The 26658-nt window shown below is 40.2% G+C and overlaps 1 protein-coding gene across 1 annotated transcript in view; it reads left to right on the plus strand.

Annotated features, from left to right (window-relative positions):
• Positions 1-23479, plus strand: part of eng (endoglin) — a 109093-nt gene extending 85614 nt beyond the window's left edge. The window contains exons 12-14 of the mRNA XM_062484713.1: positions 8185-8292; positions 8405-8452; positions 19947-23479. Coding sequence (XP_062340697.1) covers positions 8185-8292; positions 8405-8452; positions 19947-20068 — 278 coding nt within the window. The 3' untranslated portion in view covers positions 20069-23479. The remainder of the gene's footprint in view (positions 1-8184; positions 8293-8404; positions 8453-19946) is intronic.
• The last annotated feature ends 3179 nt before the right edge of the window (positions 23480-26658 follow it).

The following is a 26658-nucleotide window of genomic DNA, read 5'->3' on the forward strand; positions in this document are numbered from 1 at the left end:
CAATCTAACTAATCTAATAAACAGTTAATAAACACAGGTAGGCCTACATCTTATTGAACATAATTTATTTTCATCACCAATGATCATAGTAGAACAGCTTTCTCAAGCAGTTTGTGATGTATTTTGGAAACAGGAGATGAGCTCCTGGTCTAATGCGCCACCTGGCTTGAGAAACCCGTTCTCAAAGACTTACTTTTAGTCATTATTTGGGTAGCACACATATTCTGAATGCCTTCGGCGGAATTCAAATGAGCCATTTTAATCTAGATTAACGCCACGATTACAGTGAGATTAATCTAGATTAAAAAAATTAATCTATGCCCACCACTAGTAATTATAAACAGCAAAGCAACATAATACCCTGCATTCACAGTTCAACTGCAAGCTGGTAATTGCTTTTAGCTTTATTAACCAACAGGTAGGCTACAGCATCTGCAACAGTGCAGAACACCATGTTTTGCTAATTTTACTGTTTTACTCTACTCCCCCAAATTCGCTGAAATATTACCGATGACATTATGAGCTAGTTGCTGCAACAGCTAAGGATCCTGCTGCCGGTGTTTCAGCTCCGATGTTAGCCGAAGCTAGCTGTCAGTCCTCCTGCTGTGGATCTTGTCTTCGACTGGATGAAGATTCAGCAGACTTGAAGTATCCAGTCAATTTAGGGATTTGTTTCAGGATATCTTGGTCACATTGTTCTTTGAACCTTTGTATTTTGCCACACATATTGTAGAAATGTAGTGTCTAGTAAAGAGTAAAGTATAGATAATAGCTGCAAAATGTAATGGAGTAAAAGTAAAAAGTATGCACTATTATTTTTACTTAAAGGTGACATGACATGAAAACGTCACTTTAGGAGGTTATTTAACATTAATATGAGTTCCCCTAGCCTGCCTTTGGTCCCCCAGTGGCTAGAATTTTCGATAGGTGTAAACCAAGCCCTGGGTGTTCTTCTCCGCCTTTGAGAAAATGAAGGCTCAATTGCTCTGTTTGAAAATCTCCTCTTTGTGACGTCACAAGGAGGAAGGTTACCTCCCCTCTCTCTGCTTTGCCCGCCCAGAGAATCTGTCCCGCCCATAAGAAACTGAGCTACGCCCGTGCAAGTGTTTTTATCCTCAAGAGACATCATGGCTTGCAAACGAACGAAGCATTACATTTCCTCAGTTTGGATGTACAAAGGAAAACAAAAATCTTTTTACAGTTCCTTCATCCGAACCTCTGAAGACCCAGTGTCTTAATTTTATTTTCTCTGGAAATGCGCCTACACAACTTCTGTTGTAGGCGCATTTGTTTTGTATGTCTGCGCCAAACACTTCAGCCACGACTGTTTCTTCAATTTGAGCTAATACAAAACTGGCCTTGCTGAAATTAAATTCTGGATCAGTACTAACTCTCCTTCGTCCAGCTACTAACCTCGGACAAGTAAGTTAACTAACGCTATATCATTTTGTAGCTTTACTGTATATGGTTACCTAGCTAGCTACCCTTAGAATGTGGCTGTAACATTAGCTCTGCAGCTAACAGCTGAGTTACTGTCGCTAATGGAAAGGTAGATAGTATCAAGTATGTGTGTGAATACACATGCTGTAACGTGAGTGTTGTACACTTCTTTGTTATTTGGATAACCGTTCTGCTGTTGGTGTTATGGCGCGCGCGATATCCGCCTTTCCCCTCATAGAAATGACTGAGTGTGTACCTCTGCAAACCAGGGTTATCAGATGAGAATGGGCAAATTCGAGGCATCTTACAGCAACGGGGCTACAGCCATTGCGATACATCCATTGTAAACATTAGTTCATGGTGCCGCCCCTCCGCTCCTCATTAGCATTTAAAGCTACAGACACCAAAACAGCACGTTCTGAGGAAAGCTCCATGTGGGACTGCTAGTAGTGGCTGTAATTCTGCACCAAGGCTGAATTTCCGGAAAGAGACTTCTGATACAGTATTAGGGGACCACTAAGGCCTATATAAAAGCATCCAAAAACAGCATGTCATGTCACCTTTAAGTATAGTACAGATAAGTAAAAATGCACTTAAGTACTGCCATATACAGTGCAGATGTCATTCTATTCCTCAACTTCCCCCTTTACTTTTGTTTACTTTGAATATGAGCATACTGGAAAAACAACTGTACTACTGTATAACACAACAATAAGAGTTGGCTACCATCACATTCTCAACAATTCCACTTTTGGAATATTCCATCTTAGTCTGGCCAGTCATTGGCGCTGGAGTTTGGTTGCAATAGTAACGCCATCCCTTAACAGCTACACGTTGTCGTCATGGCAATGGTGCCAGGACGTGCCATGGGGTCGTTAAGGGTGGGGTCTCATCCTTTAGGAAGGCCTGCTGCCTGAACTTGTGGCCATAATCAGCAGTAATGACCCCCTTGGGGTCATCTGCGTGTGTATGTGTTGTTTGTGTGTGCGACCATTGTGTCCAAGGGAGTCTGGTTGAGCAGCCATCTAAACAAGGGCTGCACAGTCCAGCACTATTTTCAGAGTCTGAGCAACACAAAGAGGGGAAGGTGTTTCCCTTTAAAGCTGGGGGGACAATCTCTGGGCAGATGAGACAGGAAGAATCCAGTACATTCCTCATTAGCTGCAGCAGGCCAAAGGGAAAGTCCATTATTGTAAAATAGAAAATTGTGGAAAAATACAAATAAGGGGAAAAAAAATAATGTGAACCTTTTGTTATGACTTGGCACACAAACCAACGTTCTTTTGGCCAACAATTTTTATCTGACAATTTCCTCTCCCTCACTGTCTCCTGTGGTGTGTGGGAAAACAAAGGATACAGATTTATCGGCATCATTATCAATGTTGAAGGTGGCTGTGAGCGCAACCTTCCCTTTTTTTTGTCATCCTGTTTGCTCTTTTTTGTCGACCCATGTCAAGTAAAGGTGAGATGCAGAGGGATTCTGAGACTCTTTATTGGTTTGCTATAGTAATGTGGGATCTCCCTTCAGAGTGGATTTTTAACACTTTGCCCAGAATTCCACCACTTATAGGTGTCCTTTCTGTCCGGCAGGGGGTTCCTGGGAGTTAAATGGCTGTCCTGTTCCTTCCCCAACTGTGTGTCTGATTCTTATTCTTGTTTGTTCAGTATGTGGACGGGGACAACATAAAAAATTTTGCAGTATCAACAGGGTCATTATTGCATGTTATAGTTATATAATTGTGTGTTGCCATGTGGTTTTGTTCTCTAAAATGTTTGATCTTGACTACACTGATTTTGTGTTTATTCAAACACAAAGGTGCTAGAGGTGTTTCACATTCCTCTACTGAATTGGGAGATGTCTGTACACTTCCGTAAAATCTGAGAATCAAACATTTCCTAGGCAAGCTAGATTTGGTATGTATTTTTTTTAAGACAATTGCTGTCTAATATGCAAATGCAACAAAGAAACCTGAAAGCTCCAGTGCAGAGTGGACTTGTCAGTACTTCACAAAGTAGTGAACGGTTTGACAGTAAAAATAGTAGTAAAGTGTGAAGTTCTTGGATGTAAACCGGACAGTGGAGCTTCCTTCCACTAGTTAACAAATAATCCCACTAAGATGCTGAAATTGAATTTATTGATAGACATCGAGTTCACATGCCTACAAACCTGGAGGGACTGCTAATCTGTAAGATTCCATGTTAAAGAATCTCCTGTGAAGATGTCTGCGTACATCTTTGTGTGTGTTTGTAACGTTCATAGTTTCTCGCATATGTACAGGATGCTCGTGTTGGTGTGCAAGTGTATTTGGCCATTTTTCCTATTTGTCAGCTGATCTTTGAGTTTCCAGGAGGCAGAACAGCAGATCCAGCTGTCAAACCAGAATTAGTTTTTGATTGTCTTTAATCATTGGAACGGATAGTATTGAACAGTGTCACTGAGTGTTAATGCCAAAACCATTAGTTTAAATGTAGCTTATGTATTGGTCTAGAATAAGGTATTCAAAGTCATGTTGTTGATGCCAAATTCAGTTCAGTGTGATTGCTATGTGAATGACAAAACTAGCTACAGTATTTGGCGAACAAGGGATGCTTAGTACACATGCAGTCAGTCTAAGAACCCACTGTACACTCTCTCATACAAACAAATACACACACACACACAGTACACACACTAGTCACACATGTTAACCCACTTTACACTCTCTCACAAACAAACACACGCTAGTCACACATGTTTGTCTCAGTCGTTTTCAGCTCCAGTGGCTAACGTCTAAAGCTAACGTTAAAATGAGACACATTAACCACAGCCTCATGAGTTGGCTAATAATAATAACGCGACTAAACGAGACGAAATAACATTGTAACATTTCGTCTTGTTTTTATTTTGTGAACCACATTTCGTCTCGTTTTTATTCATCAAGAATATTGCATTATAGACCAATTATTTGTTTGTAAACATTCGGGATGCGCATGCAATGTGGCTGCAGAAAACCGGGAAAGGATAGTCTTTATAATGGCTAGAGAAGTACACGGATTATACAAATAGTTCGATTTAAAAAGACCAAAAAGGTCAAGGAGGACAGCCTTAAAGAGAGAAAGCGATTCCCCATTGATCTGTCACATCAAAATTTTGATTTGGGTTACGAAAGTCTTGAAATTTTTGTGAGAATGTCGCCCGGTAGACCGCATAGTCTTAGGCGGCAGCCATGTCTTCACGTCATGTCATACAGTTCATAATTTTACAGTTTTACAGTCAATTCTACACCTAAAAAGTCGAGCAGGGCAGCTTTCAAGAGATATGGGAATTCTGCTTTTAGCCAGCTGGTCCGATTATTTTTGTGATTTGTGTAAAACTGGCAATCTGAGTGAGACTGCGTCCCCGTTAAACTGTGTTGACGTTGTTAGCCTCAGTCAGACTCGGGTCGCTCACAGGCAGTGTGCACAATGTTGTATTTCACTCCATTCTACACTATAAACGTCAGGGAGGACTGCCTTTTGTAGATACAATCCTGCTGAAGATAGCCAGCATCTCGGATTTCTTTAACCAAGCCTGTTTCATTCATCATTTGCCTGAGAAAGCGACCTCCGTTAGCCAGGCTAGTTTTGCCCGAGCCAGCCTAGTTTTGCCCGTTCACTCCATTCTACACTAAAAACGTCAGGGAGGACTGCCTTTTGTAGATACAAGCCGGCTGAAGATAGCCAGCATCTCTGATTTCTTTAACCGAGCCTGTTTCATTTGTCATTTGCCTGAGAAAGTACCTCCGTTAGCCACGCTATTTTTGCCCGATCACTTGGTCAGGCTATTTAAAGGTATCGGGGTCAAGTGACTTTTGTGCATGGACAAATGAAACGGAAATGTACTTGTCCAAAGGACAAGTGCCTCAAAAAGTTAATGTCAAGCCCTGAAATCCAGTGGCCAGAGATATATGATGACCTGATCGACACTCCAAGTGTATTATACCCGGGAGAAGTTCGTCTTTTGCATCCGACATGCGCAGTTGAGCATGCTTGACAGTCGTGTGACGTAGGGTGATAATTGGTCTATACATTTAATTATAGTCATCGTTATCACCGATACAATGCATTGGAAATCATACTCAAATCACAAGAAAAAAAGCAACATATGTGATGAGTTCCATCTAGAATAGCCCTATATTTAGCCCTATAGCCTATTTCTAAAAACCAAGTGAAAGGAATACTCTACAGTGACAGCATACATTTCCGTAAAGTTTGCATCATGTCTCTGATTCTTATCGGACTTGTACCCCATTCTTAGCCTGGTCCTAACCAGACTCTCGTACATTGCATTTGTACAGAGAGTCTGGCCTCGCTCCATTGACAAGCGTTGACTTCCTTGTAGGCGGGTACTCTGTTGAAGTTTAAAACTATTGGATCTGCCCAGAGCCACTCTGATCTGCCATAACCAATTGCTAGCGTTCGCCTTAGCAAATTCCTTCACCACTACTGTAACAGAGCTAGCTGCCGTAGCTGGAAAATCAAACTGTTCCCGAACCCCTGGAGAGGAGGGCCACAACATCATGGCCACCAACAAAACTCAGCAAAACTTGTTCTTACTCCGGCTTTAGCTGTTGGATATTCAGCAGCGTTTCCACAACGGACCGAATGGCTTTGCTCGCATCTTTCTCCGCCGTCATTACGGAACTACAACACAAGCTAGCGCACAACATCAACGTCATCGTTCTCAGCCACTCCCTCTGTTCGCTGATTCGCCGGTGGAAAGTCAACCTGAAAAATCTGACTTACGTACCTCATGGCCAGACTTATGTACAGAAGCAAAAATAAAATTGAGCGGAAGTACGTAGGAGGGCTGAGCCAGGCTACCCCATTCTGCCACTGCAATGCCTTAGCTCACACGCTCGCAACCATATAAATCTATGCTCGCGACTGGTTGTCGCAAAGTATGAAGTGTACAGCTAGTTGCAAGCATGCACGAGGTCTCGGAGCTAGGGAAAAAAAGAGCCACTGTTTAAAGCTAGACCGGAAGAGTCGGAAGTGGAAAGATGGCGCGGTCCGGTCTCGCGCCACTGAGCACTTTTCATAGAAATGAATGGGGACGCCATCTTGGAAGACAAAAGTTGCTTCCTCTAGTAATATTAACTCTATGGTACCACTAGCTACTGTCACGTACCACTAGCTCCACTGGAACGTACCGCTAGGTGCCAGTAGAGGCGCTGTCACGTACCACTAGCTACTGTCATGTACCAGCGAAGGCACTGGCATGTACATAGATATATAAAGGGTAGATGTCTCATCCGTGTTGCCGGAGTCGAACGTCCGCACATGGCGGCCATCTTGCTACAGTCAACTCGCTCACTCATAACATTGTGTTGATGCTACATGTACATTTTTCAACCGATTTTGAAACGGTTTGGTTTGTTATCAACGTCAGAGATGTCATTATGCCACTGCATACTTCTATTCTATAAAAAAAAACATAATTATTCGTAAGTATGCAGTGACATGACGACATCTCTGACGTTGATAACAAACCAAACTGTTTCAAAATCGGTTGAAAACTGAGCAAGTTATGGTCAAATGACCATAGCTCGCGGTATCGCGAGCTTCACTCCCCCCCCAGGCGAGTTTACACGGCTGTTTGCGCGTCAATGATGCTTCACTCCGTTAACCTGCGCCTCGTCCATTACTGTTTACAACGTTAGCGTGGCTACTTGTTTGGCGTTGCCTTTTCAGCGTGAGATATACAATGTGTGGCGTGAGAGTGTGAGAAATGGTTGAAATGCGTGTGTCACACGGTGAAACCGTGAGAGTTGGCAGCTCTGTAAATTTGTTGTTAAATCTATGTGATATATAGAGCTAATATGTGCTGGTGATTGAAGATAGTGCAGATCAGTTCACAAAAAAGTCACTAGATGGCGGAGTTGAGGGGAATATAAAAAGGCGCCTTTTTCCGAGTACGAACATACATATATTTTTATAGCAAGCCTTGCAACATACAAGTATACTCAAAATAGAAATGTTATATGAAACCCAATGTATCAAAAACGTCAAAACGCAACCATGTCATCACACTTAAGCACTGTAAAACAAAGCCACCTCAGTCTGTCGTGGTGCAATTGATATACTAACTGCTATGTTGTTTGTGAAAATACAGAAGAGCACTTCATACGCTTCTCAGTGAAAATAAAGTTAAGCTTTTGAGGTATCTTTTTATTGTGATAAGGAGACCCACTGTAGGTTTCTTTTGATAAAAAAATATTTGTTGACAAAAATGTTTTTGTGTTTTTAACCACAGGCTAGAAGGAATGAATATACTGTATGATGAATATTTGGCATAAAACATTTAAAAAGCAAGGTGTAAATATACATTCATATCATGCAATTTAAGGAAACTAAATGTTTGTGTTGCTATAATGCCCATTAATTGAATTTAAAAAGTCAGTGGTGACATTACTTTTGTATTCTTTACTTAATTGGATGCCCCCCCCCCCAATTCCCGGCTGCTCCCCCCTGTGCCCCTCCACTGAAAATATTCTGGAGCCGCCCCTGCTGCATTTACGTTGCGCCTGTCTTGTTTTCGTCATGTGATAAAGGTTCGTTGATGACTACATTTAGCCATAATTTTCGTTGACAAAAGCAACACTACTCGCAACATAAACTCTTGTTGGCGATGCGTTCGTAAATGGTCACTTGCTTTCGGGATAGTATTTTATATCTGTGAGACGTGTGTTTTACATCTGTGTGTTTTCTATGTATGTTTTACAGGACCATGTATTGACTTTGGTCTTTCGGCTGTGTTGGGCATTGCCTTTGGAGGATTCCTGATTGGAGTTCTCCTCATTGGGGCTCTGTGGTTAATCAAGATTCGAACTGGTGAGTGTGTATTTTAGAAGGCCTAGCATGGCTAGAATATTCTAATTGCATTGTGATGCAATCTTTCTCTAAATGATTTTGATATTGTATGATTATCTGTTATTGGATACAGGATATCCCACCGGACTGGATATAAGTTCAACTGCTGCAAACCTTTCAGGTGAGAGATACATTGAAACTGCTAAGTTAATACTGCTGCTAAGTTAATACTATTTAATTGATTTGGACAGCAATTCTCATACAGTTACATTAATTAAGCTAATATTACGCATATTTAGAATTAATGCAACACTAAGCACTTGAAAACCATAACATTCTAGGGATGGTAAGATTCATCGATTCTCATCAGAGTTTTGGTATAAAAGTTCCACCGGATTTGGGATGAACTTGGATTGCATCGGTAAAATCCAATTTAGTCATATAATATTGTGAGCATAGGCCCGATGACTTTCTTATTTAGACATGTGACTAATAATTTGTGATCGATAATTAAATATTTAGATTGATTCCTTCTTTCTAAACTGTTTCTCAAACACACTTTCTCATCTCCACTGCAGTGGCCAATTCTGGTCATGTCTCTTGGCCAGGTTGCACACAAGTTGGAGGCGTTGAGTGCGAGTCAGAGATTATCACAGAGCAAAACCTACAAAGTCTGCCAAATTGCTATTAATCAACTGTTTGGTGACACTTTTTTCAAGAGAGATGGACAATTTGACGCATGCAATGTGAAAATATGCCATGTTGCTTTAAAGTACACAGGCAGCATGACTAATTTAAGAACTAACCAGGTTATTAAAAAATAAATAGTATATATATATAGAAACAACTAGGGCTGAACGATTTTGGAAAAATGATAATTGCGATTATTTTTTTACCAATATTGCATTTGCGATTATTTATGCGATTATTATTTTAGGATTTTTATGTTCTGTAATATTCAACAGAGACGGGCGAATAACTGTATAGTATGACTTATACAGTTATAGATTTATAGATACTACTGATCTCCAGTCAGCAACATAACACACAAAGTTCAGAAAAATTAAGGAAAACATTTGGTGAAAGCTAAACGTAGGCTAACAACATGTGCGTTGCACTTTCTTAACTAAAGCTAGCTACCGTTTTGGAGAAAAAAAACTTGCGCTGTGGGGGCCGTCGGAAATATTTAGAACTCACGCATCTAAAGGTTAAATCTTGAAAGAAAAAGAAACACTGTTTGAACATTTCTGATCTAGTCAGTAGCCTAACAGAAACATAATGGCACTGACAGCCATAGTGATCCTACTGTATGTGTATCACCGAGGGGCATCATATATTTTGTGATGAACGCTGTTACTGCTTGAGTAATTTCGTACATGAATATGGAGTTAGGCTTTGAAACATTTCGATCAGTGATCCTGTCGGGTGTTATTTGGTTTATTTGACACACTGGTGTTCGGCATTTTAGCTATGCATTGTACATGGCTTTGTGGTGTTTTTTTAGGGCCGAATTAGGTTGGTGGTGTTGCCCTGTGAGCTAGCAACATTAGCCAGGCAGGTTTTGCACCATACTTGACACTGCGCAGCATCTTTTTTTAAAGGCAAAATTGGCAAAGTGTCTGTAGTGTCAGGTTCTGTCGAGCCTGAGGCCATCGTACAGGTCAAGGTAAAGTGTAACGTGCACCAAAGTAAAATCGCAGCCTTTGCGATTACAAAATCTCGTTTTGTCACATCGCGATATAATCGCAAATGCAATTAATCTTTCAGCCCTAGAAACAACACCACTGCCTTCTGCTCATTGCTGAGTCAGCCTACCTCAAGTGTCATGAACATCCGTCTGCTGGCAGTAGCCACGGCACATTACACTATGCTTCACTGTTAATCCTGAGCATCCTTACAGTTTTTTACAATCGTTATGACAATTTTTTCAAGACTTCTAACAAGTTTCCTAAACTCTTAACGCACCAACACACCTACCACACACAATTGGCAAAACGGTTAATTTCATGCTCAAACACAAATCAACTGGAATTACAGAAACTGCATTATTTTATATATGTGTCAGGTCTCATAGTATATGGATCATAAATTGTGTTTTGCAATGCAGTTTCTTTTGAAGCCTTTCTACATTTTTAGGGGCCAAGCAGCGAAGCTGCAAGGCACCTATTGTAATTGGTAGTATTATTGGGTGTGCTTTGCCTTCGGCAAGGGCACAACCTTTGTTCTCTCACATATATATTATTGGGTGTGCTCAAGCCTTCGGCGAGAGCACAACCTTTGTTCTCTCACATATATATTTATTATTATTTATTTTTGCCCCCCTAAATCTTTGTCAATATTTGGCCTACATAGACAACCTAGGTGTCAAAAGTTTCATCTTGGTAGCGATTGAGTTGCTTGTATTTTTATTTACGTTCCGTTGCATGGTTTAGGCTGAAGTTAAGTTTTTGGTGGCGAAAAGTGAAGCTAACGGTGGCTAATTTGCTAGCCACAGTCACTGACGTTACTAACGTCACTACGTCACTAACGTCACGAAAACACGCGTGACTACCTTTGGCAGAACATTCATTTCGCATATGTTAACTTGGGGGATAGCTAGACTAACTATAGCTTTACTGCAAGGCAGCTGCAGAAACGCCACAAGCAAAGAGGCCAGGGTGATAACTATTTACTCATTTTACTTTGTGATATGACACACAATTGTGATGTGTACTGTACAATATAAGCTGATATTATTAAGGAAGTACATCTACTTTCGGAAACAGTAGTCTACTATTTCACTGAAGTATTAGCATCATGACATTAGCCTGTGTTGCCCGGGCAACAAATACTACAGTGGTCTATGATATATCTGTTTTCAATCGTTAAAATAATCATTCCTCACATATACATTTTCGTTGTAGGATTTATTCTGACATTAGTAAACGATTTGTTGGTGAAATTACCATTACCTGTGGTTTCAAACCAGTGTAGCTAGCTCACTGCAACGCTGTAGCTTACGCGAGACACACTACGAAAACATCTACAGTACACAGCTGTTTAGGAAGTCAAACGGCGACAGAACATGTTCGGCACTCTCCTTACTTAGTTAAATCAAAAATCTATCTAACTACTAACCTTAACTTCATTGCCACAGCCTAAACTTTGTCAATCTGTTCATGAAAATAATTCATTTCAGCCTAAACCGTACAACGGAACGTTAAATCCAATTCAACCAACGCAATCGCTACCAAGACGAACACAGCAGTAGTCTAGTACTGTACTGTAGTAGTAGAATTTACCGGGGCAGCTTCTCCACACAGGGCTATATCGCATTTTGCGTTGTTACTGACTGATCGCTACCAGTGAGCTTTTTATGAATGAGCGATTTTCCACTAAATAAATGTCAAGCTTATTTACGTTTTTGGGGGCATATTTTCAGTTAGCAGATGGTACTGTTTGAATCACGATTCCATCTTCTACTGCCGGTAACGTCGTAGAATAATCTTCAAAGGGGGTTCTTTATTAATGAATGAATGCAATATGAGTAGGCTAAATGCCTGAAAATATCACGAGAAGGGAAAACTTTAAAGGACGTTTAAATCATAGAGATTAGGTCAATTTTTACACCGGTCTGCCAAATTTATTCGTTTTGATTCAGCTATGAGGCTGCCTCTTGCAGGGGAAATGAGAAGACATCATATTTAATTCTACACTTCACTCGTATTTTGAGTTGTAAATGAGCAGCAAAAAAAAAATGCTTTTAAATCTATGTAATCTTTATAAATAATAAGTATGCATTTTTATATAAAATATACAGAAATATCAGTTGTAAAAATGTCATTCAAAAACGGACCCCTGTGCAACCGACGCAAGCAAGCACACCCTACAATTTCCCCAGAAATTGTACCCTCTCTAGTTATTGGTGGCCAAGCCGCGAAGCGGCGAAGCCACATAAGTGTTTCTACCTTTTCTTATTATTGGGTGTGCTTTGCCTTCGGCAAGGGCACAACCTTTGTTCTCTCACATATATATTCTTCTTCTTTTCCCACCCCTAAAAAAACTTGAATCTTTGCACAACATAGGCAACGTCGGTGTCAAAATGTTTGTCTTGGTCCCGATTGAGTTCCTTGTATTCGCGCGAACGTTCCGTTTGATGGTTTAGGTTTGATTTAAGTTTTTGTGGCGAAAAGTGAAGCTAACGGTGGATAACTAGCTAGCCACAGTCAGAAACGTCAGGACGTCGACGTCACCTTACGCGTGCGTTCATAACTAAGGACGTGCACGCGTGCATTCATAACAAGGCATAGAGCTACAATACAAGCTGTGAGTCATACAGCTGCGAGTTCGCTCAGACCGCTTCGGGGAGGTACTGTATACAGTGTATTACCAGTCTACGAGTGGCAGCTCTAGGTAGAACGGCCGATTAAACTGTCACCCAAGTGTTAGCTAGAACTATCTATACAGTACTGTACCTTGTTATTCTTCCAGTACCAGTCTACGAGTGGCAGGTAGAACGCAGTCTACGAGTAGCAGGTAGAACGGCACATTTGTAAACTGTCACCCAAATGTTAGCTAGAACTAGCTATACAGTACCTTGTTAGTCTTCCAGTACCAGTCTACGAGTGGCAGGTACAGCAAGTCAGTTAGCTGTTACCCCAGCACATCTGCTACTAGCTGTTAGCCTAGCTGTTAAACACGGCACATTATCTGCTAGCTGTTGTCCAAAGCACCGAGTTAAGCACCGAGTCGTCCAGCCACTAGTGCCGTAGTGGTAGCCGCCAGTTAGCTAAAAAAAATATTGTCTTAGTCAGCTTTGTTGTCCAAGTCTTTGCGCTGTTGGTCAGCTATAATACAACAGATCAGAGTGGTTTACAAGTAGGCCTATGCTTTTTCCATTCATGCGTCTGAGCTTGATTTTTACTGAAAACGTTAATATATTGAAGTTGATACATTGTTACACACATGCAATATAAACGTCCCAGTAGCTTGCAATCTTTAAATATAGCAAAGGTGGGTCTTCATTTGTCAATCCTTAATGTATCGTGTACAATTACATGAAATAATATGCTAATATGTTTCAAACCAGGTGCAACAGATGACCCTAACCCTAACCCAAATTTTGAATTTATTGGGTGTGCACAACGTCAGCACACGTTAGCAACGACGCATAGATACCACGTTCTAGTAAGACAGCGATATCAGCGAGCCCTCAGCATTAGTACCGTAGCTAAAAGTCTTGGAATGTTTAGGCTATTTTTCGCTAGGTTCCTACGAACATGTCTTTATCTGCCAGACAAGTGGGTTCCCCTTCGTTCTTTTGGTGAGCTGTCTCACGAGCCCTTCTTACCCGGCGTCATGGAGCCGGGTAAGCTCTAGCGTTGTTAGCTACTGTATCCCTGCATGTGTTTGCGCTGTTGCTCAGCAAGTGTGGTGTCGGACAGGGGCGATTCTAGGATCAGACGTTCAGGGGTGCTCAGCCCCCAATGAGAATGTGACATGAATACTAGGGATGGGCAAACGATGCCTTGTGAAGCTTTGGTGGTTTCTTCCGGATTGTGCCGAACCAAAGAGCCGAACTATTGGCGCATTGAAATTGGAGAGCACAGTGACATCTAGTGGTCAGCTAAAATTATAGCAGCCGTTTAAACTGAATGAGATGTACCAGTACTTCGCCTGTTAATTATTCAATGTCGTTCATTTTTGTAAGGCTACGTGATGGTCTAATATTCGTGTTCATTCATTAAAACCATACATGTGTATTTGAGAACTGTGTAATTTTCATACAATAAATATGTTTTACTGTGATGTTCAACTAGTCTACATTTATTCATTTAGCATTTAGCAGACGCTTTGGATAAAAGCGTCTGCTAAATGAATAAATGTCTACACCACACTTTGTAATGTTCAGCATAAGGGCGGTAGAATGCTTAAGTGTATGGAAGTATTAAATGACCGCTGATACAGAGTAGTAGCCTACACGACCACTCTGCTTATATAGCTGTCTCTTTCCTTACATTTGTGATATGTATTGTGAATCAGGGGAATACTTGGGACAGTGGGGATGTGCTTGTGCAATATGAAAAGGCAGTGTACCATAACGGGGTTCGGGGGAATGTGTTTGTGCAACAGTCTTATTTGATAACATTTATAAGTTCTTATTCAGGAACAGGATTTGTTACTTGTTTGTTGTTGTTTAGAAGTGCGCCACAACTTTGAACCAGTTCGTGACGTCTGAAGCATTGAACGTCATCAATCACGTGACATCGTAATTTGACACAAGCTCCAAACCACTTTTTCGAAACTGTGCGTATTGGTTTTGCAACACAAGCATCGATGCGTCAGTGCCAGACGTCCCATCCCTAATGAATACAGTGCCTTGCAAAAGTGCTAAACCCCCTTGCTAATAAATCCCTAATTTCACTGGATAACAATTCATTCATTTATGTATTATTATGCAAAATATTCCATGAATGAAAAAACTAAGGACTACCAGCATCAAATGATAATAAACAATAATAATTGTTATTTAGGGGCCAAGCAGCGAAGCTGCGAGTCACCTATTGTAATTGGTAGTATTGTTGGTGGCCAAGCAGCGAAGCTGCGGAGCCACATAAGTGTTTCTACCTTTTCTTTACTATTATTATTACACATCTTCTCCCATTGGAGTCTATGGCAGCCCCTAGAACCGTATGGTAAAAAGTTGTGAAATTTGGCACACATTAAGTACAGGCCCCTCTTTATTTTCACCAAGTTTCATGTCTCCCATTGGAGCACTCTAGCGGTCAAAGTTGGATTTGTGTTTACACATGTAACTTTTGAACCGCATGTCCGATTGACAAAAATGAGGTACTGTTGGATTCCTTGGATCAAGTCGAGTTCAACGCACACCATGGCGTCAATTTCCGGTTATACAGATTTTCCGCCATTTCCGGTTTTATCAAAAACCTTTGAAAGCCTACTCCTCCTACAATTGTTGTCAAATCTTCTTCAGAATTACCAGATATGCTCTTCAGACTAAGCCTCACAAAATTCATGGTAAAGAATTGTGATCCCCACAACCGTTTGTCCGTGACAGCCAATCAAATTCAGCAGAAAAGCCACCAAACAGGAAGTTAAGTCATATCTCAGCAGTTCTTTGAGGCAGTGACACCAAATTTGTTACGCCTACTCAGAACCTTATTATGAGGATGTCCTCCAAAAATTGTGTCGTGACTAAAAGGGGGCGTGGCCGGAAGCATAAACTTGTTTTGGCTAATAACTGTTGACATTTTTACCTCAATAAAGTCATTTATTTGTCCCTTGATGTCTTGTGAGATCCCAAGCCTGACCATCGATAATATTTCATAACAACCGAATTGACGCGGCCGCCATTTTGGATTTTATGTAAAAGTGTAAAAACCTTTTGCACGCCCCAAATTGTGTCCAATGATTACCAAATTTGGCACAGATTATCTTCAGACCCAGCTGCACAAAATTTATCAGATGGATTTTCCATTTTCAAAAACGTTTGTTCGGTAGAGCCGATCAAAGGTGGCGGCAAAGCCGCCAAACGAGACGTGAGAGCGTAACTCAGCAACCATTTGTCCGATTGTCACCAAACTTCGGTTCCTTCGTTCCCACGAGGAGCAGAGGAGGCCTGCAGTGTTATACCAGAAAAAACACTGAACTCTCAGTACTCTTGAACGCAAACAGATATTTCAACCAAACTTGGTGTGTTGCATGAGTGCAACAGGTTGTTGTGACTTAATTGTTACACAAGTGCTATGGAGGCCATGTCCTGCTCTGGGCCCCGTTCGTCGTAAGGGTTGAAGCTAAGTTAATCAATTGTCCCTTTAGCCCGTTAACATTAGCGAGATGAGTGAGAACAGCAAATATCGGTTCGTCAACGGCTGATCCGCATCCAAATCATGTGGTTAATTTCAATCAGGCTAAACTTATCAGGGAAATTGCACGTGCACGTCCTACTTCAAAAGGCAGGAAAGGTCGATCACCAAAACCGTGATTTTCTAACGGTATGATGGCGGAAAAGACGAAAGAGAGAGCGGTGATAGGCTATTCTCGCCATCCGAGCAAACTATTATAATGAGTCTGTCTCTACGAAGACAATAAGCATATTATCATGGCTAAGTCAAACACCGCCGCTGCCAGAGCAAGACAAGCAGCTTGGCAAAAAATTGGCGATAAGCTATAAATGCGAAAGTTTTGGGGAAATGTATAGGCTCATCTTAAGTGCCTCATTACCCCAATCAATCAGATCACATTTCTTTAAATGTGCCTGCTGGCAGTAGGCTTAATGGAAATTAATAATCGAATGATATCTTGCTAAAATAATGATCTCAACTCTTTCAGAATAAGTAGGCTAAATAAAAACAAGGCCAAAGAGTATCTAATTGATACGAATTCATAGACACTTATGAGGATATATGTGGGCTACTGCGCTTATATCATGTACTATATATGTGTATGTAGGCCTATGTGTAAATCCCTCTTTGATTTCATTGACTGGGACATGGCCAGGGAATATGATGAATTGATTCATCAGCTGGTTAAGCGCCAAGTACACTTTTCTTACAGCAATGCATCTGCGGCTTTGCCAATGTTTTCTGCATCGCCTATACTGTAAAAAAATGTAGCCTATAGCCTACCTGACGCAAAAAAACCTCAAGGCTATGCAGAGTCTGAAGCACAGTTAAAGTTTCAAGTAGGCTAGCTTTATTGTCAATTTCTTCACATGTCAAGACATAAAAAGGAATCGATATGACCTTTCCCACTCTCCCACAGTGAAACATATAAAAAGCACAGGCACAACAGCTAAGACGACATTTCCTAAAACATAGCGTTACATATTCACATACAGCAGCATAAACTCATAATAAAGCATAAAGCTTGCTTCGGTGTGTGATATTTGCAATGTACGGCCCGAGAAGGTCTTGCAAATAAATGAGTCCTTGTCGGCTGAATCGATATCGCTCAAACAAGAACTCATCCGTGTGAAATAAAGGATCTTGGCACTCGCGAAGAACTCTATTGGTATGGAAAGCTAATCGAACTAAAATATAGCTCCTTGGTCAACTGGGTCTCTCAAAAATGGAGCTGCCATGTTATTTTCCAGGGGTGTGGCAAGCTTATCCAGCTACACTTACGTTAGCCTGCTCTGGAGCAGGTTAGTGCTAATTGATATGTTACTATGGTGATTTATCGAAAGTTGCTTCCACGAACCAAAAAGAGGGGCGTTTTTTTATCTTAGCCTGAAAATTAGCTCGCTAAACCGCTTAGCGAGCTACGACGAATACCCCCCTGGACTGCTTGGCCCCTCCATTGCTGCTTGCAGCTATATTTGTTTTGTTGGGTTTAGTAAATGCATGCATTTTGTTTCTTTTGCTGCAGAAATTCACAACAAAAAATGAATGACCCATCTCAGAGTAGCTTTATAGAATGTACGGTTACTGTACTGAAAAAAAGTAGACAGAAACATAATTGCTGCAGTAAAGGCTTCATTTGCAACAGGACTTTATTGCAAGAAATATGCAATATAATAATAATAAATGTTATTTCTAACTCACCTTTCATCTGAAAACAGATCTCAAGGGGCTACAGTTAAGAGTTATAAAACAAGGTAAAACGTCAATATAAATACAACTAGACAATTAAAACTCATAAGATATGCTAAAAAGAAATGTTTTTAGTCCTTTTTTAAAAGTCTCAGTGGTTTGAGGTGCCCTCAGATGGTCGGGGAGGGCATTCCAGATCTGGGGAGCGGCGGAACAGAAAGCCCGGTCACCCATGGTGCTGAGTTTAGTCCTGGGGAGATGGAGGCGGTTTGAATTATTTGAGCGGAGGGATCGTGCTGTAGTTGTAGGGGTTAGTAGTTCTTTCAGGTAGGGATGGGTGAGAAGGGAGACCTTGAATTCTATCCTGGCGGAAACGGGAAGCCGTTTAGCCATATAGCTGCCATTTACAGTATTTCATCAGTTACCCTAGGTCTGGCCCTTCACCACACATTCTAACTCCTCTCCCTTGCCCTTGTCCCACTCCTCTCCCTTGTCCTGGTACTTGTCTTCCTCTTCCTCGTGCAGGTATTATTCTTACTTTCTTCGTATTGCTCTATATTGTTATTTTTCCACACAAGATCAGCCCAAAGAGGTCCTCTTTACTGTATATACAATATGGTCATGCGATTGAAAGAACCTCAACACCTGAGTGTTTCCTAGTTGGGATTCAGCTGTGATTTACAGTATTTGCATAACTTCAACCAGCTGTTTCTCAGTAGCAATGGAATAAAATACAGGGGATATATTTGTGTTTCAATTCACAATATGAACAGCTGTTCACTTTGACTTTAGCCAATAAGTTAGGTTTTGAACATATTATCTGTTCTGACATACAGTGTGAAAGCATTGGTAAATTGGGCAGTAAAAATTGTTTTGTTTTTGGTTTAGCTTGTGTGTAAAAGAAGTTCAAGCATTTTAAATTTGTGTTTACTCTATGCATTTTGTGTCAAAGCAACAATAAATGGGTTAATTGTGTAGCCAACACAGACGGATGTTGTGCTAACTGTGTCAAGAGTAAAGGAAACTTGTTAAAAGACTTGAAATTGTCATAGTGATTGTAAAAAACTGTTAATTGTTTAACTGTTAAATGTCGTAAGGAGGAGTTCTATGTCTATAACTGGAGACATAGAACAGGAAAGATGGATTGGTTTAAGACTACATCCAGGACTGGTTTTATTTAATCTTTAGTCATAGAAATAGTTTTGTACTACAAAAGATTATTATTTTTTTTGATAATTTTTTAAGAAAGTAAAAAAGAAACTGAATAAATGAAAGTTATATTACTAGACAAACAAATATCTTAAGTAAAAATTGCACTTTAAGTTTACATTTAGTCATTTAGCAGACACTCTTATCCAGAGCGACTTACAGTAAGTACAGGGACATTCCCCCCGAGGCAAGTAGGGTGAAGTGCCTTGCCCAGTGCCTTGCCCACAACGTCATTTGACACGGCCGGGAATCAAACTAGAAACCTTCTGATTACTAGCCCGATTCCCTCACCGCTCAGCCACCTGACTCCCACAAGTTAATGTATGACTTGTTTTCTGAAGAAGAACCAAATAAATAAAATCAAACTCTCATTCTGAATCATACTGAATTGCATAGCATGGTATTCTCTTGCATCGCATCATATCTCATTGAATCAGACTTTGTCAAATTGCAGTGCATCACAATGGGGTGAATTGTATTGTATCACTTAAGTAGTTTAATCTATCGGATTGTTGGCAATGCATTGAGATGGAGACGCACATCCCTAAAGGATTTAGACAGTGTCCTAACTGGATGCGAGCGTACGACTGTCGCGTAGCATTGGACACTCTCTGTCCACACTGAATCCGTCAAATTCACTTCTATGACGTCATGTACACTAACCACGTTACTATGACTTGAAGCTTGAACGCTTCTATGAGCTTTCAACGTGAGCGACAAAAAATAGAAACAGGGCGTCCGACAACATGTTCAGCCAAAACGTCTTGTGTCGCGCAGCATCGCGTCGCTCGCGTCCAGTTAGGACATTCCAACAGAAAACAAGGCAATCAAACTGTTTTTAGTTGTGTCACTCGCGTCCCGTCGCATCCACTTAGGACACGGTGTTACACCTTTATGCATTCCACATTTCATTGTCTCCCTCTCTATTTCTAGGATGTCCGTGCTCTCTGACCAAACAACAGCCAGTCCACACCAACCCCTCCCCATCTGAAAACAGTAGTGCCAATGCCAGCATTGGCAGCACACAGAGCACGCCAACCAGCAGCATGGCATGAGGATGTCACTGTAATTTCATCATTTTTCTTGCCATTCTGTTATGTCATTCAGAATTGTTTTTTGCACTCCCACTATGTTTTCCAGAATGCCCTCTTTCTCCTCATTTGGTTAATAAAAAGCAAGCACACATCCCCTGATCACACCCCATTTGGGTGAGGTCAGGCTGGGTAGTCTATTCAAGACTCCTTCACAAACATTCACCTGTCTCTAGTCTAAGCTTCTCAGACAGGAACGAAAGCACAACAAAGTAACTAACAGGAAAATATTTGTCATACTTTTTGATGAATTATGCATCTCTGATGGCAGTATAATAGATTCATTCAGGGGGGAAAGGGAACAAAATATATTTACATTATATTAGAGAAACACTTTTTGCTTCATGACACACTTTCTCTCTGATTGTCAGAGGTATCATATTTACTCCGATTCAAATTCAGGCCCGATGCCTATTCAAAAGGAACTATATCATGTGTAGGACGACTTGGTTGGGAGAATAATCAAGCTTATGTTTTAGGCGTAACAACAAAGTTAAAATACCAAATGTTATCTTCCCATACCAAGGGGTAACTGTCTAATTCAAGTGAGAGATTGGGAAAAGGCTACCTCTTAATATATGTAGAAGTCTGTAGGCTAAGTATGATCTAAACTAAATACTTCTCTAGTGAAATAGTAGCTTATTTTCTGAAATGTTTACTTTAGTTACATCATATTTTGCTCTGAGCCATTTGTAACTCACAGACTTTGTAACTCTACATTCATGCAAGTTGATCTTCCCATGGGGGCCTAACATGTTGTCTTATGATATATACAGAACTATTTAAAGTAAGGGAGAGAAACCTTTTTTTTCTTAAGGTCTAGTCTTAGTTCTCAAAAGAAGAAAATGGTTAACTTAATGGAGCCACAAATTAGGATTCACAAAAAGAAAAATCTAAGATTGTAAATTAAAAAAATGAACTCAGGAATAAGAACAATTACCAGTATTGTAATTTAATGTTGCTTATTGAGAAATATAATTACCGAGAGTATTAGGTATCTGTAAAAATAGATGGTTGAACCATAATTGTAAACCCCTCCTTTGTTGTTTTTGTAATTGCACAAATGTAAATGTTTTTGTTTTTTTATTACCTCAGGCTTATCTCTATAAAATTATTGTCTTTAAATCAAGAAATCATTCAACTCACAACGTGTGGAAGAAAATCATTTGCTTTTGGCACCAATTCATGTTTAACATTTCATTTCACTTGTACAAGTACATCAGGGTATTCCAGAAAGCAGGTTTAGTGAAAACCCTGAGTTGGGTAACCCTGAAATTAGGATAACTGGGTTTTCCGTTCCAGAAAGAGAGGCAACGCAAACTTTTGGTTAGTATCCATGGTAACTGACTCTGTGAAACTAACCTGCTCACTAGCATGTTTTCCATAAAAAACCTACACTTTCTGAGCCTGATACAGTTGGCAGACATTGGGTGTCCTTTACTGGTTCAGCCGATCGATCTCACACCCAATTAAATTTGCTTAGCCTTAGGTCGGGAGAGGATTATAAGATCGCGATTAGATGTGATTTAATTCCCTGATGAATACCTAAGTGAACGTTACTGGTTTTTGTCACACTCCATAATTTATTTTAGCAAAATTGTCAGTCCTTACATCGCTAATGTTATACACCGTGGACATGCACTCAGAGCCGACCAAGTGCTTTTTTGCACTGAACTAAAGACAAATCCTGTAAATGTCATTTGGTGTTCTTTATTGCCTACAAATAGTATTACAATGAGTATTTAGATAATGTTCCTACAATTAACATTATTCACCTGTGACCATGTACCCACCTGTTACTGATGTTCCACTGACCAAGAGATGTATTTGTATGATGTATTTCAGTAAATCATTTACTGAAATACATCATACATCATCATTACTGAAAATATAACAGTAACCATCACAATTTGGTACTGTCAACAAACAGAGAAAAAACGGGGTAAAAACCTTCTGGTGTGCTGGATCCAGCCTTGAAAACACTCCACACCTATGTCACCACAGGCCAATTCCATTGCTACAACTGTGCTGTAGTTGTGTTTACTGTTTGACGCCTGTGTTTACCATTTTGCAGCCCAAGTGCATCACAGTGAAAAAAGGTTTTAGAGAATGAGAATGTGTTTAGAGTTTTGCCAAAAGAGTGTCTGATTCGACAAATGCACGCGCTTAACTCTGAGTGGACATACTCTGAGTTGCTTGAAATAATTCAAATATGAAATCATCAGCTTGTTCTGGAACCAAAAAGTCTGAGTTGCCCATCTTAGGGTAAATCATCTCAGAGATCTGGGTTAGGCTCTGAGTTTGTTAAACCTTCTTTCTGGAATATACCCCAGAGTCTTAAATATATTGAATACAATACATTTCGAGTTACCAATTGAGAAATAATTGAATATTTTATTTGTTTGAAAGCTAGATACTGTAAACTAAGCTAGCTTTCAAATTTGAACGTCTTGCATTTGTAAATTTCCCAAATATTTTCACCTACAAGTTGTTGTATTTCAGCATGTGTGTGTGTGGCCACACATTAGAGTACATGAAGGAGAGATGCAAGAAACTAAGCAATACTCATTCAGTTTATGTTGTAGTAGTATATTTTTTTAATAATCTCATTTTTAGAATTATTTATAGTTAGTTCCTCTCTCATTTTGTCAGTTATCATTTTTTGTTTGTTTTTAAGAAGATGGCCAATCATTTATACAGCTCAAATGTCCAGTTTAAATATAAGACACTACAAAAGAAAAAGACAGCCATTGAGAGTGCGTCCTCAACTTGTTATCTGAAGATGCTGTTGCTTTGCCCCTTCAACTTTTACCCATATTCCTAATTCTCTACTGTCTCAGATAATGAAATGACCTGCAGATATAGACTGTTTATAAAACCTAATTGATGAAGACTTGCACATCTTTTGCATAGAACCCATGCATAAACACCATATCCTATGAAAAAGAAATTGTTGACCATATACAGTATATACATTATATTCACATTGTACATTTTGGCCTATATTTTAAATAAGAGAAAGCAGAGCCATAAGTAAGGTCTTTATACTCAGTGTATTTGAACCGACTTGCTGCAATAGATTTGTGCCCTATGCTACTCAGCTTGTTTGTGTGGATGTAATGCGTCTATACAGGATGTCATCCTTTAGGACTGTTGACTATGTTTGGGGTTTGTGATGCTAACAAAATGGCTATGCTTATTATATACCTAGTGAAAAAGAATACAGTACTGTACCCAAAGTAGTCGTTTTTCACGACTCGCTTTTGTTGCACAGTATAGTGATAAAATCTAATGCCATTTGTATTTTGTGTCATCTTTGTTTTAAAATGTTTTACTTGTATAATAGCCATTTTAATAAAATGTAATACAACCAAGTACATTTGTAGCTTGTCTCTGTATTATAAAGTGATTCTTAATTATTACGGTTCTTCCGGTAGGAGGAAACCTATTGTTTTTGTTAGTATTCCTATTATTAGGGTAACTCCGCCAGGAGGAAACCTATTGTTATTGTTAGTATGATAAGGATTCCTCCGACAGGAGGAAACCTGTCAGAAAAGTTAAAGATGTAACTTTTTATTCTGTATAAAATGATACTGTGTTCAACTTTCTATGTCAGCAGATAAGAGAGCCCCCCAAACAAAGTCTACGCTTTTTTTTATTACCCTGGGGGAAGAGTGAGTATTTGTTACTGACAAACTAGAAGATGTTGGGGGTTTGTTTGTTTTAACCCTTGTGTTCTCTTCAGGTCATTCTGACCCATCAGTCATTGTGACCCACCGTCGTATTGCGACAACTTTACTAGTGAAGCATTTTCTTTTAACCGTCGGGCTGTCTCAGACCCTCCACATTGCGAAGGTTAAAAGATAATTATTTGTATTTGTTTTTGTATTGGGTAAAATTGGGTAAACACAACGATGGTTCGTTATGAACCTTTGGGTCATGTGACCCGAAGGCAGCACAAGGGTTAAAGGAGATACTATTTGAGAGGGATATATGGAGACGTAAGGTCTGATGACATTTGCTTGACACTGTAGGTAGGAGGATCGTAAGGCCGGAGACGCTTGGTGTTTGTCCCCGGCTTGGGAAACCCAATTCAATTCTGGTTAGATGTTCAGGGAGATAATTGACTCGTTAATATCTGACTCCAATTTGAGAAATGTGCACAAGTGCGTTACCTGTAACCTTGAGCGTTAAACAGTTAACGACATGAAACTCTGGCGTAGGTAAAAATCGTCTGCTTGATCAGAGCATCGACCCTAAAGTATGCGTGTTCACTAATCAGTCGTTTATCTCTACTATAATATGGATTTAACCACCGACCAAGTATGTAAACTCATGTAAAATCACTCAGAGGCTCCGATAAATTCCTTCGGAGCGTGGAGCTCCACTGTAAGTAACTCAGAGGCCTTAGGTTAAAACCTACTTCAAAAGTCTATGTTTATAATCAGTATTAGCCGCATCAACCAGACTAGATAGAAGTTTTCACCGGCGTAGCGTGATAGATACGTTTCAAGGAGAACAAGTAACTTAAAATGCACAATAATAGTTTATTATCTAAATAGTAAGATAATCAATACAATGATAATGAAATATCATCAAATACAAAACATACCTTCAGAGCAATGGTTAACAAAGGTATTCACAATGAAGACTAGGCACCTAACGCACCGGAGCTGTATGGTAAACAGAACTCAAAGTGATTGGCAAAAACTTCTTCCTATATACACCCAAACCAGACTAAAATGGGGACAACGGCCATATGACAGAAAGATTGTCTGACGCATACAAATTAAAATTGGATCATTAATCAAAGCTGCAGTAGACCAAGTGGTGCCCTTGCAAGACAAGGGAATATGTTAACACGTTGGTCTGCTGCAAGCACAAACTCTGTAAACCCTGTAAATGTACATGTTACAGTATTAGAATTATTACTAGAATGTAATACATAAAATAAGAAACAGAATCATATCAAACATGACATTAAAAACAGTTTAGAACTATATTTACAAGAACACAACTTTTAATGATAATTTCAGAGTCTTCCTCAGTCCACCTTCCTCTTCAACTGTTGAGATCACCTTTCCAGAGGTGGTCATTAAGGTGTGATTGTCATTTTCATTCATGCAAATCAACGACTGTCCCAGACGAGTGTCTGGGTGGCCTGTGACAAGGGGCTGCCAAAACAGCCCTACAACACCTATGAGGAGGAGCTTTTACGACACCAGGACCGGAGATTCTGCTATTGTGTTTCAAACAGGGTTGATTTTGTAAACACGCACACACATACACATGCGTGTGAGATCTATGCAAGGGAGACAACCAATGAAAGAAGAGCCATGTGACAGTTGCATGCCTGTGTTTGAACCAATGACTGTGGACAGCAGTTTCGTTTAAATGGTTAGCTAGCACAACATGCTAGCAGACAAATTTGTACCACCATGGCGTTTTGGTCTTTTGTCTCCTTGCAGCCGGCCGCAAGCAATAAACTTTCTTAACTTCTTCACCTACTGACTGTGCAATACTTGATAAAGATTAATATTTCTAACAGCTTGGTCCTTCAGGCCGGATCTTTACATCATTTTCATCATCCCAGACCAGGAACTGAAATCTTGCACGAGGGAGGTTGGATCTCTCAAAAAAGACTTGGCAGCCTAAATTGCTGTTGAGGCCAGTTTCCCCTGGGATGATGGAAATGTGACAAGATCCTTGAAACCAGTGGCACCGCTTTCGGTGGACAAGGTAAGAACAAGACTAGTCGATATTCATGGTGTATGAGGACCAATTGTATATATATGCAGTGAAGTCGACGAGGACTAATCACTGACATATTATTTGCTAAGAAGTGGTGTTACCCGGGGTTCCGGGTAACAGTGTTTAGTAATTTAATTTAGAGGACTATTAGGTCGACGAGGGCTAATAGTCGACGTGAATTGTATAATTGTAAATATCGCGGTTCTATTGTGAATTAAATCATGGGTAATTGTTTTGCGAGGCACGAACCAAGACGAGATCCAGAACCTAGACCTGATGTTCCCACATATTAACCTCCAATCTATGATAATGGGAGCCACTTTGTGAACCTCTGTGACATGCAGCAATCAGCAACTATGTTGAATGAAAGCCCTTATGAACAACCACTTAGTTTTTCGAGAGTTGCCTCCCTCAGACTAGCGGGGTTTTACCTAAACATATGGTATGTCATTGCACTTCCCGTTTAAATGAAACTCAGGAATATACTCGTCATGCTGAAAAACATTTCCAACAAAAGAAAAGGGCAAAAACCAGAACAGCAGTGTTTTTGTTAGATGACGAAGGGGCGGGCATGTTTGTATTTGACAGTAACACAGTCAGAGGACGAGGAAGGGGCAGAGGAAGAGCCAGGGGGAGAAAAAATATTGGAAATAGAACAGAAGGATGCTATGTATGTGATAGAATGGGACATTATGGTCTTCAATCTACCCAGACGCTCCCATGTTACCCCGCTCCTCATCTCCCTCCACTGGCTTCCCATCACGGCCCGTATCATATTCAAGACCCTGGTACTGACCTTCCGA

The sequence above is a fragment of the Osmerus eperlanus genome, chromosome 18, assembly GCF_963692335.1.
Source record: "Osmerus eperlanus chromosome 18, fOsmEpe2.1, whole genome shotgun sequence".
In the NCBI taxonomy this organism is placed as follows: domain Eukaryota; kingdom Metazoa; phylum Chordata; class Actinopteri; order Osmeriformes; family Osmeridae; genus Osmerus; species Osmerus eperlanus.